Genomic DNA, 26,894 nt, shown 5'->3' with positions numbered 1-26,894 from the left:
TTATCACTGAAAACTGGCTAAAATTTAGGGTCTCAACAGGTGTACATTTTATCCCCCTATAGATTTGTGCTTTTTAAATATATAGAGTTGTTTAAGACTCTATACTATTTATATGGGTAGAATGGTAAGGCAGTGTAAATATTTACTCTGACTCACCGTGATGGTTTGGCTTTTGACACTGTCATTTCCCTTTGGATTTGAGACTGTTCTAGTTACCCCTAGCCTGCCAGGTACTATGGTTTTTTAAAAAACAAAATGAAATTGTGGGGTATGTTGTAGACTCTCTAGTCACTGTTAACCTCATAATATAGGTCTAGTTTTCATAAAAGCCGTTAGTATACTACTCTTGACTTGGTTTCAAGGAGACCTGGGGGTAGAGAGGTTATATTGATTGGATTAAATGTTGCCATTACTGGGAAAACAGTTTATTTTCATGTTTATGTTGAAGATATGGCCTCTCAAATAAATTTTACAGTTTATGTCTCTAAGAATAGTATTAGTGATACCTGACATTTGAATGTTTGCTATGTGTTAGACCCTGTGCTTAATGCTACATTATTTTTTGCAATCATCATGACAACCCTAGGAGGTAAGGTTTACAAATAAGTGAGGAATCTGGAACTTAGAAGATAATTAAGAGCAGTTTGTGTGAAAAATGTTGAAACACTGAACTATAGCTGTGATGTGGGGATGAAGATGGAGAGACAGATACACATTGAAAAGATATAATTGAAGAATTGATAGGAGTTTATAACTGACCAGAAAAAGAGCATGGCAAAGAATCTAGGGTAAGTGGAAATTTTGGTGTGGGTAATTGAGTAGATGGATTGACTGAGATGGGAATACAGGTTAATTAGCTTGGGGAGGATTGGATGGGGAAGGATGAGCTCAGCTTTGGTCAAGATTTTAAGGTGATTATAGAGTCTCCAAATGAAGATATCTATCTAGTATATAATTGGATAGGTGGATCTGGAGTTGGAGAGAAGTTTGGACTGAATGAATAAATTTATGAGTTTAGTTATTTGAAGGTTTAAAAGATATCACCCTGGGGTCTGCGAACTGAGAAAGTAGGAGAGATTGTGAGGAATGCCATCATTTAAGAGTCTCAAGAGAACCCGGGAAGGCATGAGCAAGATAAAAGAGCCAGAAGAGAGTGGTAGAAACGAAGGGAAGAATTTCAAGAATCGAAGGATGGCCAATGCTGTCATACCACAGTTGAAGACTGAAGACAGTCCAAGTGATGTTAAAAAAAGAGCAGTCTCTATGGAGTGGTGGAGGCAGCAATGGACACAGTGAGTATACACTAATGGTCACAGACTTCAAAAGAGGGTGATTCTGTAATTGCTGAGTATATAAAGGTACCTATAAATTTTTTGTTAGTAGCCCTCAGTTGTTGGTCCTTTATAAAAATGTCTAGCATAGACATTATAGGAGCCACAAATATAGACAGATTTTATAGGTGAGGCCCTTATCTGCTTGGACGCCTAACAGTTTTATTTGGCAAGAATTATGCATAGCAATATTTTACTAATTCATAAAATGCAAGCGTGAACTTGGTATATCTACTGAAAGCATGACTATTGTTAAGGACAGTCAGTGAGTATAGCAGACCTGTGGTGATATTTTAATTGTTCTTGCTTTGCATGGCTGCCCAGCTAGGGAGTCTGATCCCTCTGTATAGAAACATAACTGTATGCCTGCCCATCCCCATTTCACCTAGGGTTAAGATTACTGAGTTGATTCCTGGGGTAGTGACTACAGACATACATCTTCTATCTTTTTCATGGCTCCTGAGCCTTTTGGCAGAAAAAGAGATGGGTTCTGTCTTATGGCAGCCCCCACCCCCACCCTCCTAGTACAAATACATGGCATGAAGTGGTCAGAAAACAACTTACTGGTGTTGCTTTTTTTCTTTTTCCTTACATCATCTGTGTCATAGTAACTGACTTAGATGCTTTAGCTCAGTACTTCTCATTTGAGAGCACAGTGAATTTATTATTGAATGACTGTTTCTTTGGCCTTAGAGGCCATTCCTGAAGGCATCTTTGGTGGTGGTTTTTTTCAGTGAAGCCAGGGTTTCAGTGTTATAGCAATAGTTTCCTAGACACCAAGGAAGCTTAAGGGGCAGTTTCTATGTCTATAGAGAAGCCTGATGAATGTTCCCTGGATGTTGTTCCAGGTCTAGGTAGTTGAATGTGAAAATGCAGCAGAAAATTAAGTCTTGAAAATTAAGTCTTTTCAAGGCGCTTGCTTTGGAATACATAGTGGAACACTGGCAATCTCTGCTTTTCCTTGAAATCTGTAATGTCATCATACTTACAAATATTTATTGCCCTCCTGAGGTTTTTTAACGGCGAAGGGCTTTTGGCCTAGAAGAGGTGTTTTCATGGATTCTGTGTCAAATTCTGTTATTTTACTACTCTTTACATAATAGATTGAATGCCATTTTGGTGGAACAACAAAGTTCTTTCTTTTCAAAAGATAGTAATGTTTAGGTAGAGTTTGGAAATAAATTAGAGATTTAACAGTAACACCTTGTATCATACTACACAGTTCTAGCAACCCAAAGGTCTGTTTCTGAGAAGGACATCAAAGTGCGTATAATTGCTATCAGTAAAATAAAAGATTGTAGATGTACTGTGAATATTTCTAACATCTCTTTAGTAGTTTATAAGTCTGTCATCTATAATTATATAGAAATCTTCAAATGGGCATGATCTATAGATATTTTGTGTGTATCTCTGCTTTGTAAAAGCTACAGATTTTCATTAAGCAAATATTTAGCACATTTTCTTGGACTGTTATGCTAGAATATTAGAATTTTAGAGTCATCCAACCTATAATATGGGGACTTCCAGCTTTTCTTGGACATTGCCAGAGTCAGGGAGCTCGTTCCATTTTTTTAACATACTGAAAAATTGGCATAAAGAAGAAAAACTTTTTGGAGAGGGGTGGGAGAGAATTTTAATACATTCATTAGATTAAATGAAAGGACAAGAACATACAGTAGACACAAGACAATTTAGAATCATAAGCAAAATGTGAGGTAGACTGACTAGTGAAATTCACCAAATTTTGGTTAAGAAAAATTTTACAGTAATAAAGTAACACAGGTGCCCCCTTTTCTAAAAATCACAAAAAGCAATTGCATAAATTACAGCCAAAAAAATTGACTACAACAATTCTAATTTTTAGTTTACATTCAGTATTAACCTGTGTGAACTGTCATACATGCCGAGGTTCAGCAGGTCTATAGGTGAGTTACTGTGTGGGCCTAGCGAATCCATTTACCTACATCAGCGTTCTAAGGGATAGCAAAGCTTTAAGCTGAACACACCAAGATACATATTAACAAATCATGGTGTCCTGTGCTTGTGCAATTTTATCCTTAAAGAAGGACCTAACATTCTGTAAAGAATTATACTGATGATTTTAAAAGCTCCAAACCTTACTAAGATAGGCTTTGAAAAGAATAGGCAGGTCAGTTTCTCCGTGATCGGGGGTGACGGTCTTTTGGCTTTATTCTGGGCATTTTTCCTCCAAAGACTTAAATAGTATTTAAGAGCTTAAAATCATTTGAATTTTCAGAGTGCAGCCCTAACTAATATGGAGTACCTGCATCTGATGTAACTACTTTAAAAAAACATTCTTTTGACCATGAAGTCATAAAGCCAGAAGAACTCGTGAGAGGCCATCTGTCCCAGGTACAATTGTTTTAGAATTATTTCAAGTATTTTATCTGCCCTACATAGTAAATAATATTGGAATATTGCACAAACAGTGGGTTTCTTGATATTGTCTGCATTAGGCCCTTTCAGCAAAACAGGAACACGTGAGATACATTCATATCTAAACCAAACTTCAAAACATACCTCTTTGCTAAAAATTCTGCTGTACTAAAATTAAGGAGTATTTTTAAAGCATATATAAGGCAGGTCCTCTTTGAAGAACAATTAAAAATGGGGTTAAAAGGAATTGTTCATTTCAAAATACATTTAAAGCATCATATGTAGTTATATTAAAACCAAGAGATCTGCAAACCATTTTCAGTCTAATACATTCCATCATTTCACTAGCTGTAAACTCCTTGTTAACACAAGATGATAAAGCTGGTCAATTAACACTATTTGTTCTAAGTAAATGCAGGCTTAGTAGACCCCTCAGTAGTTTCAGGTCACAAACAAGATCGATTCAAGTAAAAATGGTCATTTTAAGTGGGGTTAGAGTGGTATATATGGGCTAATGAAAAATCTCAAGAGATTGTTCAGTGATGAGAATTGGAGTAAACTTCCCATAAACTTAGTTTGTTCTAGAACATTTTCTAAAAATGTTTTTGATTAAAATATTTGGTGAGAAATCTGTAGAAATTTATAGAATCTTCCTTACTCCTCACAAAAGAAGTCACCGGTAAGATTAAGTAAAACATTTCTCTCTCTTTCTATGGCTCTATTTCCCATTTCAGCAATTTGTTTTGTTGTCAGTGTAAGGTGGCTAATATTCAGTGTGTCTTTTAAAGGCAGCTTTGCTTGAGTCCCTGAAAGGAAACGAACTAGTTCCACTGCACAACAGAACCTCAGCCTGACATTTAGGTTTGCTGGTACCATCTGCTTAATTCCAGCCAAACGGTGCGGGTGCAGGTTAACTGCCTTTTTAATTGGCTCAACTTTATCAGTTCTTGCACAAGATTAATCACTGTTCCATATTCTCGTGGACATGATGTGCTTAAAGACTGGGAAAAGCAAAGGAATTAAGCTAGGAGAAGCTGCATAAATGCACACGATGCCTGCTCTGCATTTACTGATGTTTGTTCAGTTTAAGTAGTAAACTTTTTTAACTCCTGTGGAAATTTTGCCAAAAGTTTCAATACATAGAAGATTATAAATTTTAAACTAACACTGCACAGAGAAAGACAAAGCTACTTCTTTTTTAAATACCAATATCTTCTACATTCTGTCATTTCAGACCCCTGAGTAATACTGTACCAAAGTACAGATCTGAAGAGAAACTGAGGATTCAGGCCTCAAATGTTAATCTTCAATTAATTCCACACCACTGGTGTGAGTCTCATGTAACACATTCAGGCTAGCTAATGCTGAAAGCCAGTTTCCTCCTCACATGGTGTAGTAGAAAAAACAATGCAAACTCCATGTTCATTCTCCAAAGTATATCTTCCTTAGGATCCCATGGGCAGACCATATCTTAATTGCATAACTGCCTAGGGTGGAGTTTACGTGAACTTAAGGTCCTGTAATTGGAAGTGAAGGAAAGTGATATCCCCAAAGACCTGGGTCAGATTTGGGGAGTTCTTTGGAGAATAGACAAAATATGTTGCACTTTGCTCCACAGTGATTGTACTTTAAAGGAAAAAAAATCCCAAAGAATTGTTTCTGTCCCACCCCGCCCAGGCATCCCCTTGCTATTTTTGGTCTTGTCAAAAGCTCATACATGGCGTCCAGTTAGAAAGTAGAGAGGCTTGTCATCACTGCTGTTAGCAGTTTGAAACTCATCCCGGAGACGGAACTGCCATTCATCCTCTAGCTCTAAGCGGACAATTGTTTGGCGTAAGGAGCTTCTGTCTTGGCAGATGACACACAGGGTAGCACCTTCAGGAAAAAAGGCAGAAATGTGTCTTAGGCTTAGGGATTGAATTTATAAAGAACCTTACCACTTCTCTGATTATGTTTCCTAAGCTAACACATTCGCGAACCAACATATAGGTAAGTAACCTATCACTTGTTCCTTTTAATTTTATTATTTGTTTTGAAAAAGTAGTTTTACAAATTCAGTAGTTTAAAGTGAGCAATCTCCCAGCCGTGGTCTCCCTTCCCTGTGATAACCAATGTTATGTTTCTGATGTTCCTCTAGATCGGGGTTTTTCAACCTCAGCACTATTGGACTGGTTAATTCTTTGTTGGGGGGTCTGTTCTGTGTCTTGTAGGATGTTTAAGCAGCATCCTTGGCTTCTGCCAACTATATGCCAGCAGCACCCCACAGTGTGACAACCAAAAATGTCTCTAAACATTGTGAAATGTCTCCTGGGGGGGCAAAATTGCTTCCCCCCTCCCCATGAGAACCACTACTCCAGAAGTGCTTTATACAAGTAAATGCACAGTTCCCTCCTGTTCTCATGCTACACACAAAGGTCATCTTGTCAAGATTATTTATGATGTTTAATCTGTAGTTTGTTCTTAGGCCAGTCTCTTTCCATGGTTTATACCTGTTGAATCAACTATAGTTCCTGTATCAGAATCATAACTAAGGGGATTTATATCTGGGGATGCAGTTAAACAAATTTGTTGCAGTTGATTCCTGACCCAGCAATGTTATATTCAAATTACTATAGAATGTGTATATAGTTATATACATAGACTTATTAACCTGATTTCTACTAAAACTCGATTAGATGAGAAGTATTATGTATTCTTGCATTACATCATTCCTTTCTAAATTAATAGTGGCAAAAATCTAATATGGTCACAAACTTGGCTGTTTATCTGCATTTAGTCTTAGTCAATAACTTGATCCCCCCTCCCCACTTAAGGAAATCAGTGGCCCTGGTTTAAAAGCAAAATACTGAAATTATTGGCAAAAATCAGTGTTAAAAAATATTTTTTAAAAATATGTCTTTGACCTCTGTATTTTATCCAGTGGGAACCAATAGCATTTATAATCAGGATATTAAATTTGATTTACCTTTTAGAAACTTAAATTTCTTAAGAAGATCAGCACCTACAAAAGAGTCACAGAGGTACAAGAGGAGTCCACTGAAAAACACCCCTTCACAATTGACATTGTTGGAGTGGGGTCTGGAGCTGATGTAGCATATGGCCACCTGAAATCATCAAGCAGAAAGAGCGTGTTTATTTCAAGAGCAAGCAAAATGTTTGCAGTTTAGTTGAATCTTTATCTACTTCAGGGTAAGGTAAAGGAGATGAGTTTTTTCCAGTGTTAAATGGGTAGGTTATTTAAGCTTTGTACCTTTTTTATTTAGTGTGCCAAGTTTTAACCTGTTTAAAAAGCTCCTCGTTTATTTCTCATAATAAAGGACCATTATGAGAGAAGTTACTAGTAAGAAACAAAATGAGCCCCTCCATCTAAGAGTTTTTATAAAATTAGAAAATTAGGGCCAGGCGTGTTGGCTCACCCCTGTAATCCTAGCACTCTGGGAGGCTGAGGTGGGAGAATCTCTTGAGCTCAGGTGTTCAAGACCAGCTGAGCAGGAGGGAGATCCTGTCCCTACTAAAAACAGAAAAAAATTAGCTGGATATGGTGGTATGTGCCTGTAGTCTCAGCTACTCGGGAGGCTGAGGCAGGAGGATCACTTGAGCCCAAGAGTTTGAGGTTCCTGTGAGCTAGGCTGATGCCACAGCACTAGCCCAGGAGACAGAACAAGACTTTGTCTCAAAAAATAAAAAAAGAAAAAGAAAATTACCTTCCACAAAAGGCATACTTAGGAAAGATTAAATGTTTAGATTACCTTATTGATGAGAATAAATTTTTAATCAGCTTCTCATTTAAATTTACTTAAATTTTCAACTGATGCTTAAAACAGTTCATGAATTAAAATTTTTGCCTCTATCTGGCTTCCATTAACATAAGGTAACTTCATAAAAATTACAGGGAATTGAATAAGATAGGAATTCGAATGGTGGGATGGCTAAATGCATGGGCCAGTCTGCTTGGGTTCAAATACTGGTTCCTCCATTTATTAGCCATGTGACAATGAAGAGTTTCCTTCATTCTACTATACCTCAGTTTCCTCATCTGTGGACATAGTACGTGTTTCATAGGACTGTTGGGTGAATTAAATAATGTATGTAAACCACTTAGTAAGTATTGGGTAAATGTTAGCTGCTATTAGTAGCAGTGAGATTGTGTTTTCTAATACCCAGGGCTCTGGATTCTAGGGTAGAGGAATTGGGAGACATGGGTTAGACATGTAACTTAGATAAATACCGTAGGTTTTATTATATCTTATGATTTTTAAAGTTTCTTTTATCTCTAAAATTATACCATCTGTGGCTCAATCCACAGTGTAGATTATTGAAACATCATAAAAATGAGATTGTAAAATGTTTACACTGTTACATTTTAAAAATTAAGTTTCCAACACAGTTGGACTTGAGTGTTCAAAGAATGTATGTAACAGATATATGTGTTTTTTGTTAATATATACAAAGAAAAAACCCAGAAGGAAATGTCGCATACCAAAATGTTATGTTCCTGTTACAGGTAATTTTATTTTCTTCTTTATACCTTTATTTTAAAAAATTCTTTACAAGAAGGATATATTACATTAATGACTAGAATAGAATATTCCTAAGGGAAAGCTTAGTTGCAGGAGCCTGGAGATGCAAATGGCAATTTTTGAAAAAACTAAAACATGCAAAGAACTTGAGAAAGAAGTCCAGGGGTAGGAAGTGGAGAAATGCCAGCTATAAAGGGCTCAGGTGGTATACATGTAATCACCTAGAATAGTGGCTGAGACATTGTGTGCCTTTGAAAAGCTCACAATCTTAGGGAGAAAATCCACATAATTACAATATAATCTGATAAATGTTAAGAAGGCAGGTGGGAGTAAGCAACTACTTCTGCCCCAGGTCATCGAGGTAGGCTTCTTGGAGGAGCTAACATCTGAGCTAAGCTACGAGTGTTCACTGGCTGGTTTCGTAGAAATGAAATAGGTATCAGGAGGGAGAGTTGCCATCACATCTTGTGTGAGCCTTTGCATGAGTGAGTGTGTCACAGGCTATTTTTGGTGTCTACTTTTCAAAAGCTAAAATGGGAAAGAAATAGGTGGATGTGAGTAAGCAGAGCACTAACCACCACCCCTTTTACCTCCGGTCCAATGTTAAGGTAGCAGTCAATGGCCAGCACAGGACTCTTGAAGTTACGGATGGCTTTGGGGAAGAGTTTATATGAAGCGTGCTGAAGGAATTTCTCCAGGAGAAACTGTGCAGGGGCCGCCAGTAGCGTGTGTTCACTGTCAGGAGCACAGATGTACTGAAGGGGCAAGATGGGTGCTAAGCTCTCTGACACCTGAAATCAGAGCCAAGATGATCATGGGAAACGTGTCTGTCACTGGATGAAACTGGATTGTATCCTAACAGTCCCAAAATAATAGTAGCACAGTGACAGATGCTAGGTTCTTGGGTCCTGAAATTTTGTTTCCTCTTGGGAATAATAAATAGTACAATAGGATTTAACATAAGCTGCACACAGCAAGGGCAGTAGAAGGTGGAAAGTAGGCTCTTTTGAAAGTTAACTACATTTAACAAGTACACTGTGAGATCCAATAGGCAGCGTTTTACAGTGACGCTGGGTGTGTCTGAGTCAAATTGTAGCCCATCCCAACTAAAAAAAAAGACAGGTTTCTAAGCTCCACTGGGTAGTCCACATGCTGCAAATTACTGGATACCAGTAAATCTCTTAGAAAAGAGTAGACCGTGGAATTCACTCTTCACAGGTTTTGATCTGTATTACTATCTGTTAAAAAAAAAAAAATTCTGGCGAAGGACCAGACTAGCATCTTGATTTACATATCTCTCGTGTATCACATAAGGCAGCAGTCCCAGACCTTTTTGGCACCGGGGACCAGTTTCGTGGAAGACAGTTTTTCCACGGATGGGGTGGGGGGAGATGGCGAGCAATGGGGAGCGGCTGTAAATACAGATGAAGCTTCAGTCTCTCGCTCGCCCACCACTCACCTCCTGCTGTGCAGTCCGGTTCCTAACAGGCCACGGACCGGAACCGGTCTGCAGCCTGGGGTTGGGGACGGCAAACATAAAGTATGTAAAAATGTAACATTTGCCATCTTGAAACTAAAGCTTTGATGGAATTGTTAAGGCTTAAATCTAAAGTAATTTCATTGAATTGTCAAAACTTAAGTTTTGGTGCTACATGAGTCCTCAGTAACAGAAATGAGACTGCAGATTCGACATTAAGAACTCCGTTGTATTACTTCACTTTCTAATCAAGTGGAAAGTGCTCAATGCTAGTATCTAATAACAAAGATATTCATAAGATATCATTGTGCTTATTTTCAACACTCAAATCAGGCTTGCAAAACTTACCATGATCTTTGGTTTAATGATAAAGTCCCTTTGCCCGCCAACCTGAATATGTTTCTTCATGAGACTGAAGTTATTAAAGCGGCAGATGAGCAGGCCACTACTGTTTGTTCTCAGGTTAAAGTCAACATCTTCACAGAAATACCTAAATCATAATCACAACAATAGGTTTCTTTGACTGCCTGTGTCACATCTCAACCATGATAACTATACATAGAGATATGTGTGGCAGATGTTGGGAGAGATCCTAAAATAATCGAACCTTACTTTGATGGTGGAGCTCACCCTCATAACCCTGGCCTGTGAAAACCCTGATTTGGGCATTATAGGCATTAAAGGAAGGAGGAAGTAAGGTGATTTTTGTCCCAGATATGCCACAGGGTTTTAGATGTCCCTGTGCAAAACCAGGACTGTATTCCTATACTGTATACTCGGGCAGAACAGCAGTGCAGAGGTGCTTCTAGTTTTAAAATTCTGGCTACAAACAGGATGAAGTATCTGCCAAAGTTAAAACACAGAAGTGAAAGCAGCAGCTATTCTGATAGCCACAGGGTCCGGGGCTGGCATAATAGGGACTTTATGGTCCCTGCCTTTCTTCCTTGGTCCTCTCAGATTTTTCAGGAATGTGGACGTAATTTATTCAGGAGGTAAGACCAGGGCTAGTGTGCTTATCCCCATCTGCCGCCTTTTCCCTGTGGGATCCAGATCTCTGTGTCTTACTAATACTTGGGGAAAATGATTTCCTTCTGAGTTCTACGGGTGAATGAGGGTTTAGTCTTGCATGTTTGTGGGTCCACGCACTGCCTGTGTTGAATCAGTAGTTTTGTGCCTGTTTTAGTTCTTACTGAATAATCAGATGGCTGAAGTGTGTTTTCTAAGCATTTCATGTTGTAACAGCTATTATTAAGGGTCTAGGTCAGTTTGAAGGGTGATTGAAGGACATGTTTTGGGACTTAGGATCCCCTCTTTCTCCTTGTCCATATACAGAGTTTCTCAGCTTCTCAGAGACAGAGGACTAAAAACATTACAGAGGCTAGAGCTGGGCAGAAACAATCAGTAGATGCCAGGATTACTTACTTGTTCTGTGAGGCCTAACTTACCTGTTGAAATCATACTGCACATTCTGAGTCAAATCTATGTTGAGGAGAATGAAATCGTGCACGTGGCACCTAGAAAATGGGGCCTTTAGGTTCTGAGAAGTCAGCTTGCTGCTCCATTTCTGTATGCCCAAGAGTGCGTAGTGGACAATTTTTGGTGTGGCTTCAATATGCTGCAAGACACTCTTCAAGGACACATTCTTACTGGAAATTCCTGCTTCCATGGGCTGGCTATGAAATATGAAGTTAGTTTATATAAGCTGTCAATAAATATTACTGAAGAGAGGATCATTTGTGAAGGGCCTACACTACTATACACTAGTGATAATGTAAAGGATGTAATCAGCTGATTTACTTTGTATTAGCCTGGAATGGAAGAGGATGTCAAGCCCAGTTTTCACGTTGCCTGTCACTGTTAACTTAAATAAGCTGCCTTTTGGAGGTGAGGCTTATCACTTTAGGGCAGAGAAAGAAATCCAGCCCGTGTTTCAAAGTGAATAATGAGTAGGGAGTTACCAAAGAGAGGTAGCCAGAGGTTAGAAGCACAGAAATATACTTCCCAGTTCTGGTAATTATGTATAATAAATAAATATTTGAAAACTTGACTGGCTTTAAATCCATAGTAGAAACAAGGACACAAAATCACAGTATTTGAGCTGGAAGGGGCTTAGAGATTATCTGGCAGTGTTTAAGCAGGGAGTACTACTGAATTTGAGGGGCTGTTTATTGCACAGTACTTTTAAATGTTTAGCATTCCCTGGTCTTCACAACCCCCCTGAGGACCACCCCCTAGCATTGTGACATCCCCAAATGCTCCCTAGGAGAGCAGCACTGCCCCAGGAAGAGAACCACTGATTTTAGCCCAGCCATAATTTTACAGGTGATGGACTTGAGGTACAGAGAGGTGAAATGACTTTCCCTTTTCATACAGATCGTCAAGAAGCAGAGCTGGGACTACAGACCAGGGCTCCTGATTCAGACGTCAACAGATAAATCCGTGTCTCAACAGACTTTTATAGCCAACCAACACCATGATGCCAGAATGGTCCAGGAATTGAATGACATCGTGAATGTCTACATAAAAAATTCTTAAGTCATCACAAAATGTGCTAGTTAGGGTAGACCTTAGTTGACCATTTTGCTCTAGAAAGCTGTCTCTGTCTTATTTACTTCCACATGTAACTGCAGCCAAAAAAAGTATCATCTTCCCTATAGCATTGTGTCATACTCTCCCAGAACTGCTGGGAAGTATCACTACCTGGTCTGCTCCTGAATACTGTGAATGTTCCACAGGACACACGAGTCATCCATCACAACAATGAAAGGCCAGACACACTGCCGTTTAACTCCCAGCTCCTCCAGGCGGTTCCTCTCCAGTTCTAGGTTGTGATATGACAGCTCCTTAATGAGGAACCTGGCAGCACCTGGAAGGCAACATAACCACGTCTACACATTTTTCAGTCAGGCTTGTCTGAAGCCCAACAGACAGCTCACAGTCTCTCCACAGGTATGCCTGTTCACGTGGCAACCACTGAGGTGGGAGCCAACCAGATGTTCAGAGCAGTGGCTCTCAAACTAGTTTATGTAAGAGTGACTGGAGAATCACTTGAAAGTGTAGATTCCTGGAGCCCATCACCAGAGATTTACTTGAGTAGGTCTGGGGAAGCCCCAGAAACCAGAGATACCTTTGACGATGCAGATCATCTATGAACCACGCTTTTGGAGTACTGCAAGAATCCAGTTTCCCCGATACATCAAAGGATACCACATATAGTAAATGCTATTACGTTGAAGTGTGCACGCTCAGTCTTGGAAGCAGCTACTCACATGTCCTGCACTAGGGAGTTCACCACAGCTGCAGTGGGTGGGTATGCCACTTCCACTGATGGGTCCCCTGCTTTTAGATACTTTTAGGAAATTGGCAACAGCATCTTCTCTGAAGAAGATTATGGAAACTGGCACCCCTTCCGTTGATCTGCTTATTGCAAGAGGCAATATGGTGTAGTAAGAGAATAGACTGGAGCCAACCTGCCTGATTTTGAATCCTGATTCTACCACTTTCTGACCATGTTACCTTGGACAGGTTAACTCCATTCGGTAAGGAGGAGACCATAATGTCTATCTCATAGGACTGTATGGTGCTCAGGATAGTGTCTCGCTCACAATAAGTACTCAGTGAGTGTTGGCAATTATTAAGATGATGATCATCAGGAATTATTAGGTAATTTTATGAGTGGCCACCCTAAAATGAAACAAAATATAGATGATAATGAAATGAAGAGGCTCAAACTATTAAATCTGTGGAGGAGCCCAAATAAGTTTGAATGGATTAAGGGGTAAAACCAGGATATAGGAAAATCTGCCTTCTAAGAACATGTTTGTAATAGCTCGCATTCTCAACAACATAATAAGGGCTGTATGTGAAAGCCCACAGCTAACATCATCATACCCAGTGGTGAAAGACTGAAAGCTTTTCCTCTGAGATCAGGACCAAGACAAGGATGGCTGCTTTCACCACTTCTAATTAACATAATACTGGAAGTCTTAGCCAGAGAAATTAGGCAAGAAAAAGAAATGAAATAAAAGGCATCCATATTGGAAAGAATAAAACTATCTCTGTTTCTAGACAACATATGTAGAAAACTCTAAAAATTTCCCACCAAAAAAACCCTGTTAGTACTAATAAAGTTGCAGATGCAAAATCAACACCAAAAATTAGTTTCATTTCTATATTCCAACAATGAGTAATTTAAAGGAAATTAAGAAATCAGTTCCATTTACAGTAGCATCAAAAAGAATAAAATACTTAGGAGTAAGCTTAACCAAGGAAGCAAAAGACTTGTATAGTGAAAAGTACAAAATACTGCCAAAATAAATTAAAGACACTAGTAAATGGAAGGGACACCCCACATTCATGGATTAGCAGATTTAGCATTGTTAGAAGTCAGTACTACCTAACGTGATCTGTAGATTTATTGCAGTCCCTATCGAAATCTGAAAGACTGCAGAAATAGAAAAATCCATCCTTAAATACATATGGAATCTCAGGGGACCCCAAGTGGCCAATGCAATCTTGAAAAAGAAGCTAAAGTTGGAGGTCTCACACCTGATTTCAAAATTTACCACAAGGCTGTAGTAATCAAAACTGTGGTAGTGGCATGAAGAGAGACATACAGAAAGTCCAGAAATAAATCCCCTCATTTATAGTCAAGTCACTTTTGACATGGGTGTCAAGGCCTTTCAATAGGGAACAGAAGGTCTCTTCAATAAATGGTATTGGGGAAACTGGATAGCCACATGGAAAGAATGAAATTAGACCCTTATCTTAGGCCATATAAAAATTAACTCAAAATGGATCAAAGACCTAAACCTAAAAGCTAGAACTGTAAAACATTTAGAAGAAAACATAGGGGAAGACTTCTTCATGACATTGAATTTGGCATTGATTTCCTACATGTGATACCAAAAACAAAGGCAACAAAAGAAAAAATAGACACAAACTAGATTTCATCAAATAAAGTGAAAAGGAAATCCATGAAATGGGAGGAAATACGTATAAATACCTGATAAGGGGTTAACATCCAGAATGTATTCTCCCTTACTAGAACTCTTACAACTTGACAATAAAAAATGATTCAACTAGAAATGAGCAAAGGACTTTGGGAACATTCTCCAAAGATGATATGCAGATGGCTAAGAAGCTTGTGAAAAGATGCTCAACATCACTAATCATTAGGGGAATGCAAATCAAAATCACAAATGAGATACCACCTCAAGAAAAAAAAAAAAGTGTTGGTGAGGATGTGGAGAAATTGGAACCCTTGTGCACTGTTGGTGGGAATGTAAAATGGTGTAGCCACTATGGAAAACAATATGGTTGGTGATTCTTCAAAAAAATGGAATTACCATATGATCCAGCAATTCCACTTCTGTGTATACACCCAAAGGTATTAGAAGGGTCTTAAAAACATACTTGTACACCTGTGTTCATGGCAGCATTGTTCACAGTAGCCAAAAAGTAGAAGAAGCCCAAGTGCCCATCAAAAGATGAATGGATAAACAAAATGTGGTATATACATACAATGGAACATAACTCAGCCTTTAAAAAGGAAGGAAATTTTGACACATGCTACAACATGGATGAATCTTGAGGACATTATGCTAAGCTAGCCACAAAAGGACAAATAGTGTATAATGCCACTTACATGAGATACTTAGAGAAAGTTAGAATGATGGTTGCCAGAGGCTGAGGGGAGGGAATGGGGAGTTGTTTGACTGGTATAGAGTTTTAGTTCTGCAAGGTAAAAAGAGTTTTGGGGATGTGTTTCACAACAGTGTGAATGTACTTAACACTTCTGAACTGTACACTTAGAAATGGTTAAGATGATAAGTTTTATTTGTTTTTACCCAAACTAAAAAATAATAGTTTGTATTTATTTGCACGTATGTTGGCCTTATCTCCAAATTATTGCAAAAATGGCAAAACTGGTACTACAAAATTCAGTTAAATCTGGGATGAGGAAACTTTTTCTCCTAAGGTTCAGTTAGGCACAAAAGAGGGTTATATTCGTATAAAATAGACTTCAAAAAAATAAATAAATAAAAAAGACTTCAGTTAGTTTGAAGATCGGTGGTTTGAGGAGGATAAAGGACCAGAAATATACAAAAATCTTAATTCACTTTATATCAAAAGTGATAAATGTGGAAAATAAAATTTTATTGAAAACAATAAAGCTACTTTTGAAAATATTTTAATCCCTTATTAAGGCTGTTTGAAGCTGAAGGACATGAAAGGGAGCAGAAAGGAACAAGAAGGGAAGAGGCCAATAAAGGCAGGGAAGGAGATGAACGCACAGGCGCAGGGAGAGACAGAAGCTAAGTGGGGAAAGTAGGAGATCCTGGGGAGAAGAAACTTGGAGGTTCAAGAAAACTACTCAGGTCTCATCTGCCTTCCACTCTAGCTCTAAGCTGGGCGTTAATACTTTCCTTTAACATAAGAATTAGCAGCTCTTGATCCCAAATCCTTCAGCTGCTTGGCGCTGAGTTAGACACCTCCAGAATCTGATGGGAAAAACTGTTTAGAACTACAGTGCAAGAAGTGCCCAGAAGAGTACAGCTCTAAAAAACACTATAGATTTAGGTGGAGGTTTCCTGTCTGAGTGAGGAGAATGAAAAGGTTCTAGACATCTCCAGTGCCTCCCCATAGCTCTGCCATACATTCAGCAACCGTGAACCCCCTTTGAGAAATCAGCTCATTGCTCTTAAACCCCGTGAGGAAAAGCAGGAAAGACTTCTTCCAGGCACTTTTGCTGTATCTTAGGCAGTAATGATGCTTACAATTCCCCGGCTGTACAGCAGCTCTCTGGGAATTTTCCATGTGCCTTTAGGATGCGATAACTCAGGGACCCCTCCTGATCTGGGGGAACCACTTGCTCTCCTCTCCCTCCCTCCCTCGGACCATCTATTTTCTCACTGTTACATTGCTGCCCCACAGTGCTCAACCCAGGAACATTTGCAGCCTACAACCCCAAATCCTTCCCAGGGTGCTCCATATATCATCTTCCTTACTCGTTCTCAGAAATGCTACAAAACTGCAGATAAGGGGGAAAAGAAAACTCATATTCAAAGAGGAGTCAAAAGACCTTTGATTAGGAGAGCAGGACTCTCCAGAGGCAGGAGAACCTTTGAAAGTTTCGTGCCAGGGGAATGGAACTCAGTTTGTCTTCTCAGACCTTCTCCCCACCCCAGGGGGGCCCCTTACCCACGCCTGCATTATTGAACATGCCGGGAAGCACCAGCATGATGTGGTTGGGCCAGTACTTGCGGTACAGCGGCATCTCATATTCTTTGACCACCAGAAGGTGAAGGTGGCTGATGCCCTCCATAGCGTGGAAAAGGTTTAGGAGTCCATGCTCATGGCGACCACTGGAAGGAGTGAAAATAGGGCTCTTGACTGCATTCAAATTCTGCTGAAAGGATAAAAACAGACCAAAAAGGGAAATTAAAGCCCTTAGATATGAGAAGCTTAGAGACCCTGATCTAGTGCCTGGCAGTCCTTGTGTCCTGATGCTTTCACCCACCTTGTCTGAAACCAGGGGCAGCCGCATACTCTCCAGGTGTTTGCCCTGCTTGCTGAAGACAAAATGACTCTCTTTGGATTTGGGAATGATGAAATAGAGCTGAACCTCTTCTCCCAGCATAGAGGAAGAGAATGTGAAGGCATGAAGGGTGGAGTCAGACATCTACATTTGCAAAGAAGAAAGGGAGGTAACGTAAGTTCATGGTTTCTAAACTTCCACCCTTCTCCGGTAGGTTGTTATTAAGAGAGGCGAACTGACATGAACTTAAAAATGCCACCAGACCTTCTGGCAACATTTAAAGTGTTGGGAAGGCAAACACTTCATTGTTTAGTAGCTGCCACGAACATGAGAACCAGCATCTCCATGGGAGGAGAAGTACTCATTGCTTGGCACTGTCTTTGCATTCCTCATGCTCTTCGAGCCACAACTGCTCAGTCTTATGCAGAGGTCAGATACACCTGTGGGATGTCCTGCTATGTACACGTTCCCAGAGGTCCCTGGTTATGGGGGAAAACACTTCTCTGTGTGGGTCAGGTCAAATGAGTATCAGCTCTCTAAATAAAATATAAGGACTGATATTAAAATGCCTCTGTTGCCCCATCTTTACAGTGGAAGTTGAAGAGGTTTGAACAGTCATTTAGCTCAGAACTCTGGCTTCAGGGAGAGACCATTTGACTCACTGAAGCCAAATATAAATCTAACCTATTTTTAAAGTTGCTGGCAAGTTCACATGCTCTCAGTAACCCATCTCAGCGGACAATTATATAATAGGTCTTTTTATGTGCTTTACAATGCAGGTGATATTTTGCTTAGTGAAAGGATAACATCAATTTTCATTAGCAACTAGAATTCAGGTGGGTTTCCTAATGGTTTTTAACAAAAATACTACATTTCATAGAAAAATATTGTACTTCTTTCCTTAAATTCTAGTTTATTCTGCTTCACAAATGTGGGAATGTACTACTTAATAAGTATTGTAATGACACAGAAACTATATGAATAGAGGGTCTTTAATAAAGAGACTTTTTTAAAAACCTGTGATCTATAGACCGAGGGACTTGGGTCTTTTATATTCTTAAAGCATTGTGAGCTGATTTCAAAGTAGACCTCCAAAAGTTTTCAGTGACACCAAGAAAAAAAATGTGATATAAAAGGTAACTTGCATTAGAAGGGCGGGATGATTCCATCAGTTTTTAAGCACATCCCTTCTAGTACCCATGTGTGTTTCAGGATGAGATACGGGAAAAGGGTGAAGACCTGGTCCTGAAGAACAGAAGGTTTGGGGGAGTACAGTCAGCATGGCCTGTAAGGAGACCCTTTCCCAAGTATACCATAATATATGGGGCACAGATAAACATCTCAGCTACTTTCTAACCTAAACATGACACCTGTAACCATTTTGGTGAAGTAATTTAAGACACCAAAACTAAGCTGCTTCCCCTCCCTCTCTAATAACCCCAATAAGCCCAAATTTGATTTAATCATTGCTTCATACGTTTTTCTCGCCAATGAGTGACTCTTTCGCATAAGCTATCCTTTACCTAGGGCCTGAAACTTCATCCCTCCACCCCCTACCCTGTCATACAAAAGCCATATTGGGTAACAGGTCCAAGGGCAAAGGTGGGAGCTGCACCTGGGAGGCAGAGGTGAAGTCCATGTACTGGTGGCACTGCTCACAGTGGTGAAAAGTGTTGTAGGCTGCATATTTGGTCAGCATCATGGACACAGTTTCTCGTTTCCTGGGTTCCTCAACTTTGGATTGCTTTATTACTTCTGTGTATTAAAGGGGCAAAAAAAAAAATAATAATCCTATGATAACACGTCTCCCCTATGCCTGGGGAAAAATGTCCCCTATTCCCCAAAAGGATTTTTCCAAGGATTCAATAATTTATGTTCTGAGAAGCAGATTTGAAAATTAAAAGATGATATGCATGTGTGTAAGGGAGAAAAGAGAAAAACAGATTTAAGCTGCCCTCAAAGATTTAACTGCCCCAGGCCTCCTGCTCCGATTTAGGTTCCCCATGACCTTCAAAGAAGGTAAGTTTGGCTCCAATTGCACTGACCTTGTTTGACCCCTGCCAGCTTCTCAGTATATACCAGGCTCATCAAACTGTACTTGGGATCATGCACACTGACGTCGAAAGGCATTTTACTGAAGCTCTCGATGTCAGGCCACGGCTCTCCCTCTGACTGGCTCACTTCACTGCTTTCACTGTGATCTAGGACAAGAAGACGGTGCACAGAGGAGGCAGATTGACCTTCCTCCCTCCCAAGTATCAGGGAGTGAGGTTTTATGAAACATAAAGCCTAGATGGGTGGACAGAGGCATTTTTGAAAAATGAGCTTCTCTGTCCCAGGGTGGAAGGAGCAAGAATTCTTTAGCCCCAAGCTGAAAGGAATGTTTGTCCTCACTGGCCCCCCAGCATTAGTCTCTACAGACCCAGTTTATAAACTCCCATATCTATAAAATCAACCCAGTCTTCCACCTACCCCAAATATCCTTAAAAGCTTGATTAATTTTGATGATCTCAATCGTTTTACAATTTTAGCTGTGGGGTGTTAAGATGTTGACATCCAAGAGATTTTAGGATGCACTGAGTAAGATTCCCAATGTTTCCCACACATTATTGCTGTAGAGTCACCTGGGGAGCTTATAAGGCTCCCCACACTCAAGCCACACAGCCCAGAACAGTTCAATCAGTGTATTCAAGCACTGAGACAGTGGCAGACACACGGCAGGTATCCAACAGAGGATTATTGTTAATAATAATTAAAATTTATAGAATCAAAAAGTAGCTTAAGACAACTTTCAAAGGGATAAAGGAAGAAATAAACTTTCATAAAAAGTCTAAAGACTGGAAGTACAGCTATTATTTTTTAACACGAGTAATACCGTTTATTTTTCTATCCCTGAGCTAAAGTTTGTGCTTTATTTAAAGTTTCAGGATTATTCTAGTTTTTTAAAAAGGTGTCATTGTGCCTGTTCAGAACACCATTGCGCTAAAATGAGGGAGAAGGAAGAAAGGCAAACTAATAGTGTATCTCACTACAAAGGCCAGGTTCTCCTGTCCAGTGGGCTGTAACAGACACAGGGTGAGATTCAAGATCACTGTAGCATGACCCGAGGATAAAACCAAAGGCATCACTCCTTGTGGTGCCAAGGAGCCTGGTGGGAAAGCTGGCAGGAATGCCAGGGCCCGACTCCCAGTCTGCTTGGCTCTGGCTTTGCCCTTCTGGGCCCTTCCCACTTCCGGGGGTCTGGGGTGTTTTGAGTCAACCTGGAGCTCTGGTTCTCCTCTGCGGTGGGCCTGGGGAGTTGCTGCAGCTCAGCTAGGGACACGAGGAGACATGGATGGTAAGACAAGATCGTGTGTGTGTGTCTCAAATCATGGGTGGGAACTGATGAGGAATGGAAATAGTGCTGAAGCCATAATAAAATGATTAAATATGTCTGATTTTACTTACTTACTCTTGGCCTGCACTTAAACTAGTCCCTTGGGCTGGTCAGGGAACAGGTCCAACTATTTAGGTAAAACAAGTGTGGTGAGATCTCCAAGAGCTAACTTGATAGATGCTGCCGAGGGCTTTCCCTGTCCTGGACTCATCTTTGAGGGGCCTGAGGAGAACTCTACCTGGTAGCCTCACTGCCTCCCCACACGTCCCCTCCAGCATGGTTGAGATGTGAAGCCATAGTTTTGAGGCCACTGTTCTTAGCCACAGGATGGAATGTCTCCCCGGGGTCAGAGGGCTGGAAGGGTCCTGCTCTGCACGCTGGCTCCCACAGCCCTGTCGAGCACTCACCCCTGTATCTTACTGCAAACGGGAAGGGATTTTGTTTGTGGTGCCAGCATTCAGTTCTACGCATGGACGTGTTCATCTCATTACAGTAATCCTATGCCTTCACTCAGAGCCTGTGGTTAAAATATAAGATATACTCCAGCTAACCAACCAAGGACTAATATCCACAATATAAATGTGCCCTGGATGCTTAAGCAGTTGAATACTACACATTGAATTTTATAGCAGTGTGACCATCTAGGCAATTAATCTACCTAACAGGGCTTTAGAAAATGCCTCTGTGCCCAGCACCTTGCTGGACATTGTGGAGAGACGGAGGCCAGAAGTAGAATACTCCATCCCTGACTTCAAGGAGCTAAAAAAAAAAAAAAAAAAAGGCCACAGTTTACTTAGAACTATTTGCTGGGCATATTTTCTTTAACCTCACAATAACTGCAAGTTAGGTATTGTAGCAATCTCAGAAGGCAGAAGCAAACTCCCAGGATTTGGTGTTTAATGTCTTTACATCTTGCCCTTCAGCTGCCCCCCACGGCTCTAGCTCAGAACTCACCGGCGTTGATCTCCTCCTCGTCGTACACATCCACCTCCAGGAGCCTGATGAGCATGCGGAAGAGGATCCTAAGGAACTGTAAATAGGAGCCAGTCTTTCCCACCTGATGGAAATATTTTTCATTGGGGAGGGGTTGGAGGAGGGGAAGAAAAAAGAAAAGAGATTTCACACCTTGGTTCTTCAGTGTCGCCTTCTGCCTCTCAGAGGCCTGAATGAGGTCATCATTGCTCTGTCACACCCACTCCCCACCCCCCGAGAAGTTCCCTGGCTTCTTCCTTCCTGGGGAAGATGCACCAACCCTAGCCTAAGGCAGGGCCCAGCCTGGCCCGTCCTACCTGGGGAGGCCCAGTCAGCAGCAGCCGCCGGGGGTGGAAGGTCCGGGTGCCAGAGGCCAGGTCCGGCTGGTTGCTGTAGTCGGCGTGGTGCTGCCGGGCAGAGGTCCACTGCCTGTAGTAGAGGGACTGCTCCTCACTGCTCATGTCCTTGTGCAGCAATGGCCGCAGGGAGCTCACCCAGGCCACATCAGCATGGGGCAGCAGGGACGAGGAGGACGGCAGCTTGCCACCCTTCTGGGAGCCCAGAAGGCTGTAGGCAGCTTTGGATAAGATCACTATTGGTGGCAGGGCCGCATGCAGGCCCTTACAGCCTCTGATAGGCTGTCCTGGCCATGGAAGGGTCCTGGGTCCCGAGGAGGATGACGAAGGCTTCGAGGTGGTGCTGCTCGCCATCTGGGGACCCAGGGAATCGCACTCCTGCTTTAGAGCCTCCCCAGCTCCGGCTATGCCGGCGGAGACCCCTTCATCCAGCCCTACACTGGTGGCTGGGCTCTGGAAGCTGGGGGTCAAGGACTGCTTCTGGGACTTGTCAGCCGTGCTGGAAGAGCTTACCCCATTCTCCATGATGGAACCTGAAAGAGGAAGGACAGAAGCCACCCGGTGCCCACCCTGTTACTGACGCTAAGGTGTGCTCTGCCCACGCTCCTGGCACCTCTGGGAGGGAGGCAAAGGCCAGGAAAGCAGCTGAAACCTCGGCAGCTCTGCGGCTACAGACCCTGTGCTTGAAATCTTCCTTTGCCTCACTGTCCACCCTGGCCCATCCTGCTCCCTTGCCCTGGCTTCTCGGTGGGTTTGGCCAATAGGAAACGCCAGCAGGAAGTTGGTTATTTCTTCCCCGGCTTCCCCCTGCAGGCTCACCCTAGGCTGGCCGCCTTTCTCTACTGAGGGCTTCGGCTCAGGTCCCAGTAACTGTTCCCTTCCCTCACTTCAGGCCCAGTGGTGGTCCAGCGGTGGGCAGGGCTCCCTGGGATTAACTAGACCCCAGTTCTATATCACCTCTTGCTCCTTTTCTAGGCCCCTGTGTTTGTAATAGTCACTCTGTTAAACTCTCCTCAAATGACCTCACTTGGATCTGCCCAGTACAGGCTGCATGTTCAGCTCCTACTCCAATGGCTTCCTTCTGGGAGCTGAGGGCCTCACACTTCTGGCTGTGGATAAACTCCCAGGCTGCAGCCACTTCCATGGACTTCCAAACCAGGGCTGGGGATGTCTCCATGCGAAGGCATAATCTACTTCAAATGAGGTGTTGCTCTTCCCCAAAGTATCCCTGCATGTTTGGCAGTTAACTTCAAATATGTTTTTTCCTCAAAGAGATCAGCCACTCTGGTTTGAGGACAAACAGAAGCTCATTACGTTCAGGACTAACGGCCCTCTCTGAGCTCAGACAGGTGCTGTCCAGGCATGTAAGCCAAATCCCAACCTTGGGAAGTCCTGAATGAATAGCCATTGACTGGAGGTTATTAAAACCAAGTCACTCCACCTGCTCATCCAGCTTTTTTTTATAGGAGACCTTGCCCTTCCCCTCACAGCCCTGGGTTCCCTGGGCAGTGAGCCCCCGCATCACCTCAGAGTGGCCTGTGGGAGGGAAACTAAATAGCCAAAGGCAAACCATTACCTCTGTGCGAGTTAACTGGAGCAAGGACAAGAAAACTGTGGGGCAGCTCTGCGAGTGAAGGGAAGGGAAGGCGTGTGACTAAAGGACCACAGGAAGGAAGACAGACTCCCCCTCCTCACCATTCCTTCCTGGTGCTGGAATGCAAAAGGTTCTAGGTGTGATGGCTCCCATCCCTCCTGTTACCCTGCACTATCCTCTGAACCTCTCGACTGTTCTGAAATGGTCTGAGAGAGAAAGCTGTGCACCTGCAGAGGCGGGGCTGAGGGAGGTTGAGTGGTCACAGGAGACGGCTCCCCCTGGCTGAGGGGAGCAGCGGGACATACCCAGCGGAAGGGCAGTCCTCAGGCTCCCCGGGGCTGAGGGTCACTACAGGCAGAAGACCCCACAGATCCCTGGCTCCTTAGCTCCCCCATAGAGCCGTCCAACAGCTGCTGACAGAATGAACAGGAAGACTAGTGCTTTTGGACACAAAATTGTGTGTGTGTGTTTGGTTGTATATATCATCCATGTGATCCAGAATGATCTCAATGATAGCTCAAAAAAGGGAAAGAAGGAGGGACATGTGACCCGACATTGTTGGTGGTTACCTCTGGTAGTGGGGTTATGTTTCATTTTTAATTTCTTCTCTGTACTTTGTTACATTCTCCAAGTTTTCTGCATTAAGCTTTATTACTATTTTTTTTTTTAGAGACAGGGTCTCGCTCTGTCACCCAGGCTGGAGTGCAGTGGTGCGATCATGGCTCACAGCAATCGCCAACTCCTGGGTTCAAGCAATCCTCCTGCCTCAGCCTCCTGAGTAGCTGGGACTACAGGTGCATGCCACTATACCTGGCTAATTTTTAAATTTTTTGTAGAGATTGGATCTCGCCATGTTTGGCCAGCTTTGTTACTTTCATAATCAGAAAAAAATTGAAATACTGTTGGATTTGCTGTAATATAATTTATCAGAAGAAAATTCACACTGGGTGCTGCCATAAGACATACAGTAATTCTGTAAGAGACGGGCCTCTCTTTTATGCATGCTGCATGGGGGATCTTCACAATTGACCAGTGGCCCCAGAGTAGCCTTCACTATACAAACACTTGCCATTACGTATTTAGAAAAGTCAGTCAGTCATTCATTCAAACGTTGTGTGCCAGGTACTAAGCCACTTAGCACAAACTTACAGCTTTAGGACCTAGAAGAAGAACAGCGCCCTTGTGCAAATACGAGATATATAGTAACTGTAAGCAGATTGAGGGTGGGAAAGACTAGGGAAATGGTTCAGGCTGGGGTTGATAAAATGTATTATATTTAGCCTATTTAAAAGTTTACCCGGAGAAGTATTTTGTGGCTATTCAATGTCATGTTTTCCAAGTATCGCTGAGGTCTGGAGAGGATGCCAGGGTCACCAAGGACTCCTCTGAAGCCTTGGGGGTGTCAGTGAAAGCCTCTACCTTCCACACTCCTCCCCACCGCGTATCTGGGAAAGAGAAAAGCAAGCACTGACCCGAGGTTCCAGTGACAGCACTGCTGTTGCTCTGGGGCCGCTCCAGGTCGATCAGCAGTTCATCAGAGTCGTTCTCGCTGACAGCAGCTCTCTCCTGCTCCTTCCCACTGAGGTCCAGGGCGACAGTGGGTCCCCGGATGACCTCTTTTGAGACATAGCAGCATGCCAGACCCACCTCCTGCTCCAAGGCCGTTCGAGTTAAATAGCTTGAGTCAATTAACCGGAGGTCACAGTACTTCAAAGACCTGAACAAAAGTAATTATGTTGTTGGTGAGTCTATCTGGCCAGGCACGTAGTGTTTACGTATGCCTGGAGATCCGGGCACATCAGGCAGCAGTTAAAAGCATGGGTTTCAGTGTGAGGTCAACCTCGCACTGCCACTTCCTAGCTGTACTAACCTTAACTGCTTTGTGCTTCACTTTTTTCAAGTATAAAATAGAGCTAATAACAGTGCTGGGCTCATATGTTATCGTAAGGAATGAATGGCCTGCCACACAGAGTGAGCATTCAGTCATTGCTTTTATTATTGTTGCCTTCCAGTCTGTGGAGCCCAGATCCTTGAGGTGGGTTGGGAACAGCAGATTAACAAAGAAAAAGCACTTAAAAAAAAATAATAATCCTTGCCAGGTATGGTGGCTCACACCTGTAATCCTACCATTTTGGGGAAAATTTTTTGCCCAGGGAGGAGGATTGCTTGAGGCCAGGAGTTCAAGACCAGCCTGAGCAAGGATGAGACCCGTCTCTACGAAAAACAGAAAAGTTATCGGGGTGGGGGTTGGTGGCATGGTCTGTAGTCCCAGCTGCTAGGGAGGCTGAGGCATTATGATCGCTTGAGCCCAGGAGTTCGAGGTTACGGTGAGCTATGATCATGACACTACACTCTAGCTTGGGTGGCAGAGTGAGACCCTGTCTCAGGAAAAAAAGGAAAAAGAAAAATCTTGCTTTTCCTCCCTGCTTGCCCTGCTTGTATGCACAGATATTTCTCAGATGTATCTCTCTCCCATGCCCAGAAATGCTGGGTATCTCTGCAAAGTTGAAAGAGAAAATAAAGGAAGACTGTATTTCCTATATCCCCGCATAAAACAATCCGCTTCTGCCAAACAAACGGAATGATGGTGCATCAGCCAAGTTTTAATAATCAGTTCGGCTGGACAACTAATGAAAAGTAGAATTAATTATTGAAACTGTACCTGGGAAAAGTTTCTCCAAGAGGATCTTTGCCAGTTAATATCACTATACAAGGCAGACCTTCTAAATCTTGATATGTCCGAGGGATCCACTCTTCTGGTTCATTTCCTCTCCAAGTCTGTGGAAAGAGATGCATATGATAAAATTAAAACTTACTTAGGTTTTCCCTTTTTTACAGATTTCTATACAGATTTTAAACACACCGTGCTTCCAAATGATTTCCATTAAGTGTGTGTGTGTGTGTGTGTGTGTGTGTATATGCATATTTTAATTGCTACTAAGAAGCAGACATAAAACCTTTCCATAAGAATGAGGCCTGCAGTTTTTATCTCAACAGGATAAAATGGGAGAAATTGGTATACCTCATGCATTACACACACAGGCCAAAAAAACATACAGTGTGAAAAATCCCACTAGTGATGCAAACCTTATAGAAATCCTGGCTAATCTACCCCATTCAAGGCACTTAAATATACTTTCTTCAAATAATGGACAAACTCTTGGGACTGGTTGACTAAGGAAGACAGTTTCAGTTGTGAATGACTCACAAAAGAATCTCAGAACTCCATCAAAACAGACATTTTCACCAAGAAAATAATGAACCACTTCTGATGGTTATTTTCCCTCTGTCTTACTTTATTGATTTTTAAAATAACTGGAAATTATTGGCT

General features: G+C 41.9%; 1 protein-coding gene across 1 annotated transcript in view; it reads right to left on the bottom strand.

The window, feature by feature from the left end:
• Positions 1-4,413: 4,413 nt before the first annotated feature.
• The window catches only part of GREB1L (growth regulation by estrogen in breast cancer-like), a 140,716-nt gene continuing 118,235 nt past the window's right edge, over positions 4,414-26,894 (bottom strand). The window contains exons 15-28 of the mRNA XM_012652084.1: positions 26,226-26,341; positions 25,036-25,280; positions 21,931-22,502; positions 21,596-21,698; positions 19,311-19,466; positions 18,881-19,020; positions 17,248-17,409; positions 16,929-17,133; positions 12,426-12,591; positions 11,171-11,398; positions 10,074-10,215; positions 8,839-9,039; positions 6,694-6,832; positions 4,414-5,603 (exon numbers count right to left, since the gene is read on the bottom strand). Of these exons, the coding sequence (XP_012507538.1) occupies positions 5,440-5,603; positions 6,694-6,832; positions 8,839-9,039; positions 10,074-10,215; positions 11,171-11,398; positions 12,426-12,591; positions 16,929-17,133; positions 17,248-17,409; positions 18,881-19,020; positions 19,311-19,466; positions 21,596-21,698; positions 21,931-22,502; positions 25,036-25,280; positions 26,226-26,341 (2,739 nt within the window). The 3' untranslated portion in view covers positions 4,414-5,439. The remainder of the gene's footprint in view (positions 5,604-6,693; positions 6,833-8,838; positions 9,040-10,073; positions 10,216-11,170; positions 11,399-12,425; positions 12,592-16,928; positions 17,134-17,247; positions 17,410-18,880; positions 19,021-19,310; positions 19,467-21,595; positions 21,699-21,930; positions 22,503-25,035; positions 25,281-26,225; positions 26,342-26,894) is intronic.

Source organism: Propithecus coquereli, unplaced genomic scaffold (genome assembly GCF_000956105.1).
Source record: "Propithecus coquereli isolate 6110/MARCELLA unplaced genomic scaffold, Pcoq_1.0 Scaffold38, whole genome shotgun sequence".
Classification (NCBI taxonomy): Eukaryota; Metazoa; Chordata; class Mammalia; order Primates; family Indriidae; genus Propithecus; species Propithecus coquereli.
Note: the sequence above shows the minus strand (reverse complement) of the source record. Positions and strands in the feature narration are given on the sequence as shown.